Source organism: Gymnoscopelus microlampas (assembly GCF_963454915.1).
Source record: "Gymnoscopelus microlampas genome assembly, chromosome: 5".
NCBI classification, from domain to species: domain Eukaryota; kingdom Metazoa; phylum Chordata; class Actinopteri; order Myctophiformes; family Myctophidae; genus Gymnoscopelus; species Gymnoscopelus microlampas.
In genome coordinates this window covers 5,282,551-5,297,924 of record NC_139942.1, presented here as the reverse complement: position 1 = coordinate 5,297,924, position 15,374 = coordinate 5,282,551, and the positions used below count along the sequence as shown (strand labels likewise).

The 15,374-nt window shown below is 44.9% G+C and overlaps 1 protein-coding gene across 1 annotated transcript in view; it reads left to right on the top strand.

The window, feature by feature from the left end:
- LOC311044852 (extracellular calcium-sensing receptor-like) overlaps positions 1-2,800 on the top strand; it is a gene marked incomplete at both ends in the record, with an annotated part of 94,554 nt that extends 91,754 nt beyond the window's left edge. The window contains 5 exons of the mRNA XM_084056667.1: positions 182-388; positions 458-733; positions 1,359-1,586; positions 1,677-1,800; positions 1,887-2,800. Of these exons, the coding sequence (XP_083912793.1) occupies positions 182-388; positions 458-733; positions 1,359-1,586; positions 1,677-1,800; positions 1,887-2,800 (1,749 nt within the window). The remainder of the gene's footprint in view (positions 1-181; positions 389-457; positions 734-1,358; positions 1,587-1,676; positions 1,801-1,886) is intronic.
- Between the last annotated feature and the right edge of the window lie 12,574 nt (positions 2,801-15,374).

Below are 15,374 nucleotides of genomic sequence, written 5' to 3'. Positions count from 1 at the left end.
AATCTTACTGCTATAACCAATTCTTAAAACATCTGTCTGTGGGTTTTGAAAAGTATTAACAAGAGCTTGTGACTAAATAATAACTACATTGGATCCATTTGAACACAGGTTCGGTTTGGACATACAAGTTTTCTGTCGAACAGAAATGATATATACTAATATGTTGTGTTCAACACAATAGATGGTAAAGCAGAATGTGACAGGTCTGCAATGGATGGCCAGTGAGGCGTGGACATCATCGGCCATACTCCAGACTCCTCATTTCATGCCGTACCTGAGAGGCACCCTGGGTATTGCCATCCGTCGTGGAGAGATACCAGGTCTCAAGGACTTCTTGTTAAAAATACATCCTGACAATGAGCCTGAAAACAGCCATGAAAATAGCATAGTAAGTCTTTTGGTTCATTTAATATTAAACTGTTTTTTTTATGTTTAAGTCTTAATTGTGTTTCTTCAGGTGAGGCAGTTTTGGGAGCACACGTTTCAGTGTAAGTTTGCACCCCTTCCTACAGAGTGGGTGGATAATGGTGGAGGGGTGTGTACTGGACAAGAGGACCTAGGAACAGCAGAAACTTCACTGTTGGATGTGTCTGACCTCAGGATACAGTATAATGTGTACAAGGCTGTGTATGCTCTGGCCCATGCCCTCCATGACATGTTGCAATGTGTGCCAGGAAGGGGGCCTTTCACTGGGTACAGCTGTGCCAGTTTGCAGACAATACAGCTATGGCAGGTCAGTTATTAATTCACAGTTTACCTGTTATTTTTACTAGTTGGACTCACATTTATGCTAAAAGTGAAATTTTGTAAATATGGCATTGATAAAACACATGGAAAATGGACACAGTAGGATGAAAAATGCATCATTAATGTATTAAGAATAATGATTGTACAATGAATTCTGTTGACATTGATTGAAACAAAATAAAATAAAACGTTTAAAAGCTCTCCTGTGATAATAGAGATAGATCATTGTTATAGAGCAGGTGCGGGATCAGGGTCCACTTTAAAATCTTGAACCGCGCGCACAAACACACACACACACACACACACACACACACACACACACACACACACACACACACACACACACACACACACACACACACACACACACACACACACACACACACACACACACACACACACGACCACTTACAATGTTCAATCAATTTACAATTTAAGCACTTAGCAGCTATGTGATTTACAATAAGCAAGGTAATCACATACATAGAATGCAAACAATATAATCGTTTGAGCAAATCAGTCCTAAATCATATAAATTACATATTTCAGTGTTGACAATGAGTGGGAATCCCCTTTAAATTCTTCATAATTTCCCTCAAAACAATTTCTAGCTTGTCTATTACCTGGAAAAGGTCAACTTCACCACATCAAATGGTGATGATGTATCATTTGATGAGAATGGTGATCCTTTACCAATCTATGATGTCATGAACTGGTTGTGGCTCCTTGATGGAAGCATGAAGGTTCACAATGTGGGTGTGGTCAAGAAGTCAGCCTCCGGATATGAAGAACTCATCCTTGATGAAGACAAAATCTTCTGGAACTTTGAAACCAAAAAGGTCACTTTTGCTTCCTAAAATTACTAATGTTGAGCTCATGGTGTGAATGTAATTCAGGCTGAAACTGATCATTGTTCATTTCCTCTGTAGCCTCCTCGGTCAGTGTGCAGTGAGAGCTGTTCCCCTGGAACCCGTGTGGCCAGAAGGAAAGGAGAACCTGTCTGCTGCTTTGACTGCATTGCTTGCTCTGAGGGAGAGATCAGCAATGCAACTGGTAATTTTATACTATGTATGTACGGTAGATTATCTTTAGAATGATACTGTACTCGTCTGTGCCTTTAATCTTCTCTTCTTTATTAGACTCTACAGAGTGCACCAGTTGTCCAGAGGACTTCTGGTCCAGTACCCAGCGTGACCACTGTGTCCCTAAGAGCGTGGAGTTCCTCTCCTACCATGAGGGCCTTGGTATCTCCTTGACAATCATCTCATTGTTTGGCACAGTTGTCTGTGCCATTGTCCTGGGAATCTTCGTCTATCATCTTGACACACCCATGGTACGCGCCAACAACTCAGAACTCAGCTTCCAACTTTTGCTGTCACTGATACTGTGTTTCATGTGCTCACTTCTGTTCATTGGCCGTCCCAGACTCTGGACTTGTCAGCTGAGGCATGCAGCTTTTGGGATCAGCTTTGTGCTGTGTGTCTCATGTATCCTTGTAAAGACTATGGTGGTGTTGGCCGTGTTCAAGGCCTCCAAGCCTGGGGGTGCTGACATTATGAAGTGGTTTGGTGCTATGCAGCAGAGAGGAACAGTTCTGGCTCTTACTTCCATCCAGGCAATAATCTGCACAGCCTGGCTTTTGTCTGCCTCACCAACTCCTCATAAAAACATACAATACAACAGTGATAAGATAGTCTATGAGTGTGAGGTGGGATCAACAGTTGGTTTTGCAGTGTTACTAGGTTACATTGGTTTACTGGCACTCCTCAGCTTCGTCCTAGCATTCATGGCAAGGAATCTTCCAGACAACTTCAATGAAGCCAAGTTAATCACTTTCAGCATGTTGATCTTCTGTGCCGTGTGGATAGCGTTCATCCCAGCATACATCAGCTCTCCAGGCAAATATGCAGATGTAGTGGAGGTATTTGCTATTTTAGCATCTAGTTTTGGCCTTTTGGTGCCACTGTTTGGACCAAAGTGTTATATAATGCTTTTGAAACCTGAGAGAAACACTAAGAAGTCCATCATGGGTCGTGGTCCCAACAAGATGTAGAAGCATAAATTCAATGATAACACATGTTATGTGTATTTTATATCAATAAAATGGTTATGTCCTACTGTTGCTCAGTTTAATGCATGTAGTTACTTCTTTACACCACTTGGTGTCACTGTAGTTAACCTACCTGTGGAGTTATATGAAGAAGGGTGTGGACAGGAAGTGACATGTAAGAGTAAAGGAGTTCAAATTCTTAGGAGTTATTTTTGAAAAGAGAGTAAAGTGAAGAAAGCACATAGAGAAAACTGTGAGGAAATGTGAAAAGGTAATAAATGTGTTGCGATGCCTTGCTGGGAGAGAGTGGGGAGCAGATAGAGATACACAGCTAATACAAAGCCATGATCCGCTCAGCCATAGACTATGGGTGCCTGGCATATGGGGCTGCAGCTAAAACTAACCTGGCGGCACTAGATAGGGTGCAGGCAAAGGCACTGAGAGTGTGCAGCGGGGCCTTTTGCTCAACGCCACACCCAGCCTTGCTGGTGGAGATGGGAGAGACGCCACTTAAGTTAAGAAGAAAGAAGCTAGCCTTGCACTATATAGCCAAACTAAATGGGCAGGAAAAAGTCCACCCAGGCAGGCAGTTGCTGAAGGAGTGCTGGGAATGGGGAGGTGGGGAAAGCGGGAGCTTTGTCTACAAAATAAGAGTGGGGGAGGAGGAGCTGGGATTGAGTGGGGTGCGGGGGGGCACTGCGGTGGTGTGGCCTGCAGTCCCTCCATGGCTGCTACCAAACGTGGAGGTAGACTATATGATGGCTGAGAGAATGAAGGAGAAGGGGAGAGGAGAACCAGAGGATTTGGTGCAGGAGAGGATGCGGGAGAAGTGGGAAGGCCACCTACAGGTGTACACAGATGGGTCCATGGACCCAAATAGTAAAAGGGTGGAGTTCGCAGTACACATTCCCTCCCTGCGGATCACCCAGAGCAGAAGGCTGTCAAATGGGGGGTCAGTTTACAGCGGAAGTAGTGGCCCTAGTATGGGCAGTAAATTGGGTGGAAGAGGTGAGGCTGCAGCAGGTGATCATATGCTCGGACTCGGCGGCGGCACTGATGGCTCTGCAGGGAGGGAGTTCACGGGTTAGGCCGGATCTTATCTGTGAACTGCGAACTGCACTCTATAGAGCAGAACGGGCTGGAAGCAGAGTGGGGTTCATGTGGGTGCCAGCACATGTGGGGGTGGAGGGAAACGAGGCTGCTGATTTGGCAGCCAAAGAGGCCCTGAGGAGGGAGGAGGTGGATGTAGGCATAGCCTTGGGGGTCTCAGAATACCGCAGTAAGATAAAGGAGGAGATAACCAGGAGGTGGCAGAAGGAATGGGAGGGGGAAGAAAGGGGAAGGTTTTATTATAACATACAAAATAGTGTTAGGGGAGGGAACGGCACTCTGGGGAACAATAGAAGGGAACAGGTCATAATGACAAGGTTGAGGCTTGGGCACTGTGGGCTAGCAGGGGGACTGGCTCGAATTGGGAAACATGGAGATGGACTGTGTGAATGTGGAACTGAAGAAACTATACAGCATGTGTTTATGGAATGTGCCAAATATGAAATGGAGAGGAGTGTACTGTTCACTGCAGTACTTGATGCAGGGTGTTACGACTCCCACCCTAGAGGTGATGGGAGTGCAACATATATGACTCTTTGAAACCAGTTTGCAAAAAGAATAGATATTTATTACAAAGTTCACAGTCAAAAAGTCATTAAATGTCAAAAATGTCCTTAAAGTCTATTCACAGGTTACCTTTTACCTTTTAACAATGCCAAAATGTGCCTTTCCTAGAAGGCTGAATGTTACTGAGGCTCAGGTAAATAAGCAAAACAAAAGGAAACAAAAACAAGTTAACTGGCCAATTGAAAAGGAAACAAAACAAATAAAGAAACTGTTAAATCACTCAACAGGGTTATCAAAACATTATGTCAAAGTCAGCCTTTCCTAAGGGCTCAAACCATACTTTAACAAACCAAACAAACGAGGGGTCAGTGGTGGAGAGGACAGGGAAGGTCTCATCTCAATGAGTAAGCTGCACTGCAGTGCTTTTATAGACAACACATGATGGGTGATCAAGTCCACCTGTGGAGCAGGCAGCCCATGAGCCAATTGCACCTCTTACCCAGGGGGCAAAGGGGGGTAAGCTGCATTTGCTCTGCTATAAAAGGTTGGCCACCAGAAATAATATCTATGACCCCGTAGGATCACAACCTATATGGACAACCCGGTCAATTTTTTGCTGGAAATCCAATATGGCCGCCTCAATATTGGCCCCTATCAGTATCTCTAGTCAATCACAGTGGGATTTAGAGCCTTCCCTCACTCCTCCTCACCCATGACAGACACCTCCTGCATGATAGGGAAGAAACATGCAGTCAGTCACCACTTCCTCATACATGTCAATAATATATTACTCATACATCATAATAATACATAATCATAAGGTCACCTGACCGTAACACAGGGATGGCGTGCATCTCACTGAGGAATATACTGAAACCGGAGGAAAAGCAAAGTGCAGTGGTGAAAGCTGTTATGGAGTTCCTTGTGGACACAGGCATGCACCATAAGGTGTAAGGCCACAAGGTGTAAGGTTTAAAATGAGCAGTACCTAACACGAACAGTGTGAGGCAGCAATACGCCGACGGGCATCTAGACTGCCGGAAAGCCAAACGAAGAAGAAGAAGAAGGAAGTGACATGTACATTGTATGCCATGCTGTGATATTATGCAGAGAACTAACAAAGAATAGTCAATGTGAAATGAATCCATGCTCTCCAGTGTCTTATTCATTGCCGTCCACCTCTACAAATTGGCGACGAGGTAACCCACCTGCTATACTTTAACTACAGCGGACATTTTTTTTGGAAAAGATGGCTGTAAATGTGCCTTGTCCTGCTCCATTTTTGCCATGCCCTGGGAAGCCTACAATTCCTTTCAAGGCATGGATGCAAATGTTTGACAACTACCTACTGGTCATAAATGCAACAGGGAATGCATGGCCTGCTGCTTCACTACCTTGGAACAGAAGGACAGAGGACATTTCACTCACTACCAAATACAGGTGATACTTATGAAACTGCTGTTACTGCACTGAGAGCACATTTCACTCCAATGACTAATGTGGTAGTGGAACGTCATACATTCAGAAAACGTGCACAAGGCCCACATGAGACTGTTATCCAATATGTGGCTGCTCTCAGAGAGCTTGCATCATCATGTGATTTTGGTGATAAGACTGATGAGATGCTGCGTAATCAGCTCATCCAATATGTCACAAATGCCCATATTAGGGAGAAACTCCTGCTGGAGCCTAACCTCAATCTGGACAATGCTATCACTCTTGCTACACAGATAGAGTCTGCAGCTGAACAGGCTAAATGCATGGTTGGAGATAAACCTAGCTTTCAAGTACAAGCAGTGCAAAATAAATCTCATCGACCATGGTCTCAGAATAAACAATCCACACAGAAACCTGCACCTACTGCTGCCACTGGGAAGTCATCCCGTACATGTTTCAGATGTGGATCTGACAGTCACCTAGAAAATGCTCCCTCATGTCCTGCTGCTAAGGCTACGTGCAAATCCTGCCACAAGAAGGGACATTTTGCCAGAGTGTGTCGCTCTGCTCCTACTCATCAAGTGCGAGAAGTGGAGGTCCCTGAAGTGACTGTCCTGTGCATTCAAGAGACTGCCTGTAAATCTGATAAAAATAAAATGCAATGTCAAGATCCAGCCCTCAGACTCACCAGCCCATGCTATGGACCTGGTTGTTGATTCTACATCTCCAGTGTCCATACTGCCCAGCAGTGTGTTTGAAGAACATTTTGGTGAGTCACATTTAACATCACCTGCTATTCGTTTAACCACATACACCAAGTCACCCATACCTGTGCTGGGATGCCTTTCAGCACTGGTGACTAGAGATGATGTCACTGCCGCAGCAACCTTCTTCGTTGTGGAGAAGGGGACCCCATTGCTGGGCCTGGATTTGATGATTGCACTGAACATTCACATTGATGGGGGTGCTGTAGTTCCTCCTCCTCTTGCCCCTGCTCCAAATGCCCCTGTGATGCACCTATCTACCTCTCTCCCATTAATTGGCTGTGCTAAGAAATTTGTGCACCAGGTCAAAGTCACTGCTTCTGTTGCCCCGGTTCGACAAAAACTGCGCCGTTTGCCCCTGTCTGTGAGAGATGCAGTCACAGAAGAGGTGAACAGGCTCCTGGCCGCTGGTGTGATAGAGAGAATTGATGCTTCCCCCTGGGTGTCTCCTATCGTTGTCACACAAAAGAAGTTACAGACTGCTATCCAATTCCACACATTGATGAGCTGCTGTCCACTCTGCGTGGAGCCGCAGTGTTTTCAACCATTGATTTGGCAAGTGCCTACCACCAGGTGCCTCTACATGAGGAAAGTAGGGACCTGACTGCTTTCGTTACCCATGAAGGACACTTCCGCTACTGCCGTGTGCCCTATGGCCTCTCCTCTGCACCATCTGCTGATGGCTACCATCCTCAAAGGCCTGCCAGGTGTGCAGAATTATCTAGATGATATTATTATCTATGGAGCCAACAGCACAGTACATGATGCTCGTCTGAAGCAAGTTCTTCATCGCCTGCAAGAAGCAGGTCTACTCCTGAATGAGGAAAAGTGCTGCTTTAATCAGTCAAGTCTACGCTTCCTGGGTCACGTGGTGTCAGCCGAAGGCATCGCGCCTGACAAGGAGCACATTGAAGCTGTTCTGAATGCCCCAGCTCCAACAGATGCTGCTGCCCTTCGCTCTTTTCTAGGCCTAGTGTCATGGTATTCAAAGTTCATCCCTAACTATGCAACAGAATCTGAGCCGATGCGGGCATGCATTAGGAAAGATACTGACTTTCACTGGACGAGTGAGGCACAGAAAAGTTTTCAGAAAATTAAACTGCTGCTGGTGAACAGTGCTGCCCTTACACTTTTTGATCCTTCCCTGCATACAGTGGTGTCTACTGACGCCTCAGATTACGGCTTGGGAGCTGTGTTCACCCAGCTTCATCCTGACGGCGTGGAACGTACAGTGGCTTTTGCCTCCCGGGCTCTCAACACAGTGGAACGCAAATAATCCACTGTAGAAAAGGAAGCACTGGGATGCGTTTGGGCAGTTGAAAAGTGGCGCACATACTTGTGGGAGCGAAAATTCACCCTACGTACTGACCATCAGGCCCTCACTACACTGCTTACCACTAAGGGCATAGGTCGTGCTGGAATGTGTATTGCACGCTGGTCTGCCAGGCTCTTGACCTATGATTATGATGTGATCTACCGCCCAGGATCGGACAATTACACTGCTGACTGCCTTTCCCGTCTTCCCCTTCCTGGAGCTGCTGACCCTGCCCTGGATGCTGAACCAGAAATGGTTGCATACATTGCTGATGCTCTGGCTGCTTTGCCCATTACTGACTTTGAGGCTGCTGCTGCCTCTTGCCCGGAGGTTTCTGCACTCCGTGAACAGATTGCTCGTGGCTGGCCACAAAAGGTGAAACTGCTGAGTCTAGACGTTGCCCCATACTTTCCCATACGTCATGAACTGTCAGTGGAAAACTCCCTGGTGCTTCGGGGAACACGTCTGGTGGTGCCAATCGTACTGCATGCTGCTCTTGTGGCTCTTGCACATGAGACACATCAAGGAGTGGTGTGAACAAAGCCACGCCTGAGAGAGTACTACTGGTGGCCAAAGATGGATGACCTTGTCCACTCTACAATTCAGTCATGTCAGCCATGCCAGGCCAATGACAAGACTGCAATGCCACGTCCTGCTCCTCTACAACCAGTTACATTCCCAGACAGGCCATGGCAAAAGCTTGCTATGGACATTGTCGGTCCTTTTGAAACCGCTACATGGGACTGTCGATATGCCATCACTCTGATCGACTACTACAGCAAGTGGCCAGAGGTTGCTTTCACTGCTAATATCACTACAAAGGACGTTACATCCTTCCTATCTTCCGTCTTCAGCAGACAAGGCAACCCTGAATCCATTGTCACAGAAAATGGCAAACAGTTTACTTCAGCTGACTTTGCTTCTTTCCTAGCTGAACGGGACATTGTACATCACAGAGTGTCTGTGTACTACCCTGCTGCAAATGGCGCCATAGAGCGTTTCAATCGTGTCCAAAAACAGAGTGTGCAGATGGCTATCACACAGTCTGTACCATGGATATCTGCCATTACTGCTTTCCTGATGGCTTACCGTGCCACACCGCATGCAGCTACTGGTGTGTCTCCCTTTCAACTACTGCATGGCCGGAGGATGCGCACAAAGTTGACTGTCCTGCCGCCCTCTCATGCTGACCCTGTCTCAGATGGACAGGTACGAGATAAAGTCACACGCCATCAACTCAAGATGAAGTCCTACACTGATGGAAAACGAGGCGAATGCACTCCGTCTTTTCAAGAAGGGGATAGTGTGCGGGTGAAAACACCTCTACATGTGCCCAAAGGTCACCCAAAGTTTGGAGCTCCACTGAGAGTCACAAAGAAGGTAGCCCAAAGCACATACTTGCTGGAGGATGGGCGAAAATGGAACGCCTCTCACCTAGCTCCTGATCGCTGTGCAGCTGCAAAGCCACAGAACATTTCTGTTTCACCTGCCTCTCCATAATCTCAAAAACAATCATGAGTTAGAAAGAAGCCTAACTGGATGCAAGAATATGTGACTGATTAGCTATTTGTCTACCTAGTAGCTTGTCAACAGATCTATTGGTTTTGTGTTTTTGAAGGTGCAATGTAGAGTGTTTGAAAAAAAAAAGAAAAAGAATCCTACAGTTGTATATTATTTTGTGTATTTTGTGTTCAAGTCTCATGTTCACCATGTTTAAATGTTGTGGTTTATTAACCTTTCACAGTACTGAGTAGACACAAGTAAAATGTTTATGTTTATGCCTGAGTACAGGTTCTGATATTCTTTATTTTTGTCTCAGAGGAAATGTTTTTTTTTTTTACAAAGAAGGGAAATGTTATGTCCTACTGTTGCTCAGTTTAATGCATGTAGTTACTTCTTTACACCACTTGGTGTCACTGTAGTTAACCTACCTGTGGAGTTATATGAAGAAGGGTGTGGACAGGAAGTGACATGTACATTGTATGCCATGCTGTGATACTATGCAGAGAACTAACAAAGAATGTGAAATGAATCCATGCTCTCCAGTGTCTTATTCATTGCCATCCACCTCTACAAAAATATATATTAGATTGATGATAACCTTGTTAGTAATAGATTTAGTTTTCTACCTGAGTAAAATAAAAGCAGGATTCCGGTCAGAGATGCAAACACAAATTATCTGTCATAAATAAACATTGGTGAAAAGGTTTGGTGATTTTGGTGACCTACATATAGATGAGAAAGAATTGCACTCCTTCATGGGAGTAATACAGGTATATAAGCGGCAAATTGGCAAACGTACACTTAAAGCTATTATTTTTATAACTGCATTATCTTTTTTAAGACTTATGTTTTCCACTATTTGAAGCTGCTTTGTGTGACATTTTCATTGTCAAAAGGCCTGAAAAACAACACGATTGTGCCAACCAGTGTGCACGTGCCGGCCGTACATGTTTTCAATTCAGCAAGTATTACTCTACAACAGTGGGTCACAACCTCGTTGCCCTGATCATGACACACATTGACAAAGGCTCTTACACAACAACTCCTAGCGTGCCCTAACAATCCAGTAGCCTTGAATTACTGGTTATCAAAGTCAAATTTGTTGAAATTATTAAAGACGGGGTGCCATGATTTTCAGTGATTTCCCCCCCTAAAACATAATCATCAGGTATTATGGTTATACTAGGAGGAAGATTTTTTTCAAAAAAGTATACAGAAATTGTTAAAATTATGTTTTTATGTGGACACGCCTCCAGTTCATTAAGAATACCTGGTTCTCACCTTAGCACCTCCTTGACCACCTTAGCACCACCCACCTGTCCTAGTCCCTCCTCCTCCTCATGCCCACACCTGTTGTGTTATGATAATGAGGGGGAGGGTATGTTTTTACTACAGTATGTCACTAAAGCGCTGTTTTTCTATTGGCACGTTTGACCCTTTAGGTTTCAGCCTCCAGGTAGAAACTCAAAATAGTCAGAGAAGACATAAAACACCATAAAAACACCACCAGGGGGCTTAATAAAGTTCTATCAACCTCATAGACACATGAAAAACAGCAAAAGTGCAAAACCATGGCACCACCTCTTTAAGTATTTTAAGTAATAACAGCACAGAGATTTAAAAATCAAGAATCAAGAGTGAAGAAATATGTCTTGGGCTGTGCTTTAAAGCTATCCACAGAGAGGTGCACGGAGGCGCAGTCGGTAGCGCTGTCGCCTCACAGCAAGAAGGTCCTGGGTTCGATTCCCGCCGGGGACGCTGTGGGCGCTGGGGGGCGTGGCTTCTCCTCCGCGCCATCAGCGCCCATACTCTAGGTGGGGTTGGCGAAAGGGCCTACTCTGTGTGGAGATTGCATGTTCTCCCTGTGTCTCCCAGGGTAGTTAATACCCTCACAAAAACATGTAGTAATCCTGGTCACTGTACCGCCTCCCCCATGACAGCCGGGGCGCCTGATGGAGGGGAAGGGAACTGTAATAACGTGTAACGTGTTCCTTCCACGAGCTACGTCCTACCAGGGAAACTCCCTCCTGTCAGGTGACAAGAAGTTGGCTCTCATGCACTGAAGGAAGCATGAGCTCGGCCCTGGCCTCACCAGGCTGTGGGGGACTGGTGTAACGCTGGTGTAGGGCTGGTATAGTGCCCAGGATCACTTAGGATATTGGCACCGGGTGAAAAAAATGGGTTACAAAAATCGCGGGATAAAAATAAAAAATACATTTAAAAAAAGCTATCCACAGAGGCTGCCTGTCTTGGGTGTAATGGGAGTTTATTCCACGCCGTCGGCCCATAGAAGCAGAATGCAATTCTGGCAATTCTTGCAACATAAAATGCTACATTCAAGTTCAGGAGAGTAAGAAAGGGGCAATTCTCTTGAATGCTGCCTTCGAGTAGGGCATGGAGAGGGGGCATTTGCGTTTTATTTCCAGCTTAGTAAATGCTGCATCCATGATCTGGAGAGGGCACTTTTTACCGACGGGTAAAAGGGCAGGCCCTCGAGCCCCCTTTCATGTCTATGTGTGCACGTGACTGGATGTCTTAAAGCTTAAAACTATGATTATTTTCCAGGCACTTAACAAACAGCCTATAATGCAGAATCCAGATTCTCAGGCCTTTGACACCTCTCCACAGTTACTTCCTTTCAGGGGGCCACCCGGCCACGTAGCTACCTTTGGCCAGTGTCCCCTAACTTGTGACGTTGTGGAGTTCACCTGGTGCGTGTTCTGTGTCGACAGTTATTGTAGAACTGAAATTGTGGTTCAAGCAGAGGTCAAGAGGCTTTTCTTTTCTTTTCAGAGGATCTTGGCCAGGGCAACGCCATCTCACCCCCGAACAGGCCATATGTTTGGGACAAATGTGACCAAGCGTTTAACGGTGACTGGAAGGACTTTTGGGAAATATGAGTTACCATTCTGTCCCTATTGGAACATAACTCGAACGGTGCTGAGTCGGCTTAAACGGACTTCGCAACACTCGGCTCGCTCGGAGGTGGCTCAAGTCCACTTGAGACCGTGCGCCTCCGTTGTTTTAACTGTTTTTTGGCGAACCGTCATGGGTCTGAGATGTGCACTTCCTTATTCCTGGAGTGCGGAAGTGCCCGGGAAGGCACCGTTTGACTGGAAGGGTACCTCCTTCAAGTCACCGTTTGATGTTTGGTCAAGAAGTCACAATATGCCTTTTGGGGAGTGAGACAGTGTTGGCCGGGGACACAGGGAGGGGAAGTCCAGACTCCTATTGTGGACATAATGTCAACGGGAAAAAGCTCCCCAACCCTTAGTTTGATGTTTGATTTTCTATATCACAAATAAACAGTACTTTTTATTGTCTCAATCATTACCTGTAACTTTGTAACCTTAAGCTGATGTGCCGCTTCTGGGCGACTGATGTCTTTAATCCATTTAGACATAACTACAATAGGGGTATTTTGTATTAACAACAATTTCCATGTACTGTTGCTCATCTCATTCTGTATGACCCTGGCCTGCACAATAGACCTAGCTACAGTAGTAAACATGGAAACTCGTGTCTTTGTTAATTAGTGTTAGCATGTTTTGAAACAATCTCCAGTGACTAAAATGGTCTCATTGGATCTGAAAATTAATTATTTTCCAACAGTGCACCTGTTGATCCACTATTTCATCACCCCTGGGCCAGATGTCATCACTGGGAAACACCAGCCTTTGCTTGTTCAGCTGACGTTTAATTTGTATCCACCTGGGTATAGTGTGCTGTTACCAGACGATCAGAGATGTCCGCCTACCGATACACTGGACACTTCTGAATGCAAGGTAGTAGCAAGAACACCAGCGACAACACATAGCTACGCCCACTGCTTTACAAACCAATCATATCATCGCCTCAATAAGGACCGCCCTGAAACCTTTGGATTGGTTCTGCAATGCAGTTTCATTTTTTGAATTGTTTCCACCCAGTTTTAGCAACGCAAGCTGAGAGAGATTACATAATTCTCTAGTTGAATGAAGTGTTTAGAGACTCACTGGTCATTTTCCAGGTGCTGGAGCTCACTAACAACCTGTTCCTCTAGGGGGGGATGACAGTGACTGTATTGTTTTGCTACCACAAACTAAATATAAGTTAGATAGACATGAAGAAATATATCAAAATCATGTATAAAAACATGCAATTAGTAGTTAAAAAGAAGAGGTACAATACAAGGCAAACACAAGGCAAGTCCACACAGCAAATAGGCAGATACTATTTGATTTAATTTAGGGAACACTTAAAAAGGACATTTATTTATTCATTAGATTTTTAATGTTTTGACAAATGTTGTTCAAAACGGAGCACTCATGCAAACTTTGGAAGCCATTCTTAGCCAATCAGGATGGAATATGAGAAATCTGAAAGTCCAAAAAATTGTTTTGCAAAAAACGGCCTCCTGGTGGAGCTATAACAGGCCCATGTGAAAAAATTGGGGCAGAGGTTCTGTTCTGGCATCCAGGGAGTGTGAGTGCACAGTTTCGCTGCAATCATGTCAACGGTGCTGGAGATTAGCTGTCCACAGACGGAGGGGGCGATGGATGGACGGACGGACGGACGGATGGTGCAAAACATACCCTCAGCGATGCCTTTGGCGGAGACAATAACAATGAACTAAAAAGTGTGCCTGCAGCTCGCGAAGTCTCTTGTATGTGGTTGCTATGATAAAACAGGCGGTTGCAAGAGTAAAACCGTGGTTGCTAGGGTGTAATAGGCAGTCGTTAAGGTACATCAGGTGGTTAGGGTAGGGTTAAACTGGTGGTTGGTATAATAATAACTTTATTCAAACAGCAGGTGCCTTATAGTAACAACAGTGCATGAATCCATGGTCAATATAAAATAACATAACAATTAATCAATTAGAAAAAGCTGTGTCATAGAAGTGAGTTTTAAGATATTTAAAAGAGGAAGTTCCACAGCCGAGGGAACAGCACACAAAAGCCCTTAGTGTCAAGGCGATTGATTGATTGATTGATTGATTGATTGATTGATTGATTGATTGATTGATTGATTGATTGATTGAATACTTTATTAACTGTTTGCAAAAGGTGCAGAGGTACAGTTACAATACAATACAATAATGCTAAAAGGATTTTTTTTTAAAGCCCTGATGAGGGCTTGTTTCCATTATGATCCTGTGTATTCAATTCATCAAGACATATAAACACATACCGGTACAATACTATACAAGAGATCATCAATACTAGGAGCAGTGAAAGTATATTTACAGAAACGCATTGGGTGGTAATTTCTTCTCTGCTCTTCTATGGCAGTTTTGAAGGAGGGTAGGGACTAGGGAGTCACACTTTTTGATGGCTGTTGGTAGGGCATTCCACATGTTGGTGGCATAATAGTAGAATTAATTCATCCATATGTTTGTGCCGAATCAGTGGAGCTCCCTCTGGTGTTGTGCCCGTGGTCAGACAGGTACATGGGCACTGGTCCCTTCAGTATCTTGAAGACCTGGCCCATTGCAAGTTACAGCACTCTGTCCTCTACCCTGAGCCATCCCACCCCATGCTAACCCTAACATAATGAGCAGGGGTTAGGTGAGTATCAGCAAGACTTTGGAACCATAGGGCCCTGCTGGAGGATCTCAGGCAGTGGCTTGGCTCTTAGGGACTTAAAGGGGAAATCCACCCATTTTCAATATTTAACTATGTCATTAATATAGCATAAAGAAGTTGTGTGGAAATAAGAAAAAAGTTCCCCCCTTTCTGTGTTGCCTTGAAATGGAGGATTGATTGTGGGTTTAACATTGCAAATTACAACATGATGACTCATCATGTTGTAATTTGCAATGTTAAACCCACAATCAATTGTGGATTTAACTGGTAAAACAAGTGGTTCTCTAATATTGATCAGGGACCAAGGTATGGCAGCTGCCGTATCTTGCCAAAGCCAATTGATGCCCCTGCCCGCTGACAGACAGGTAAGTCGTAAT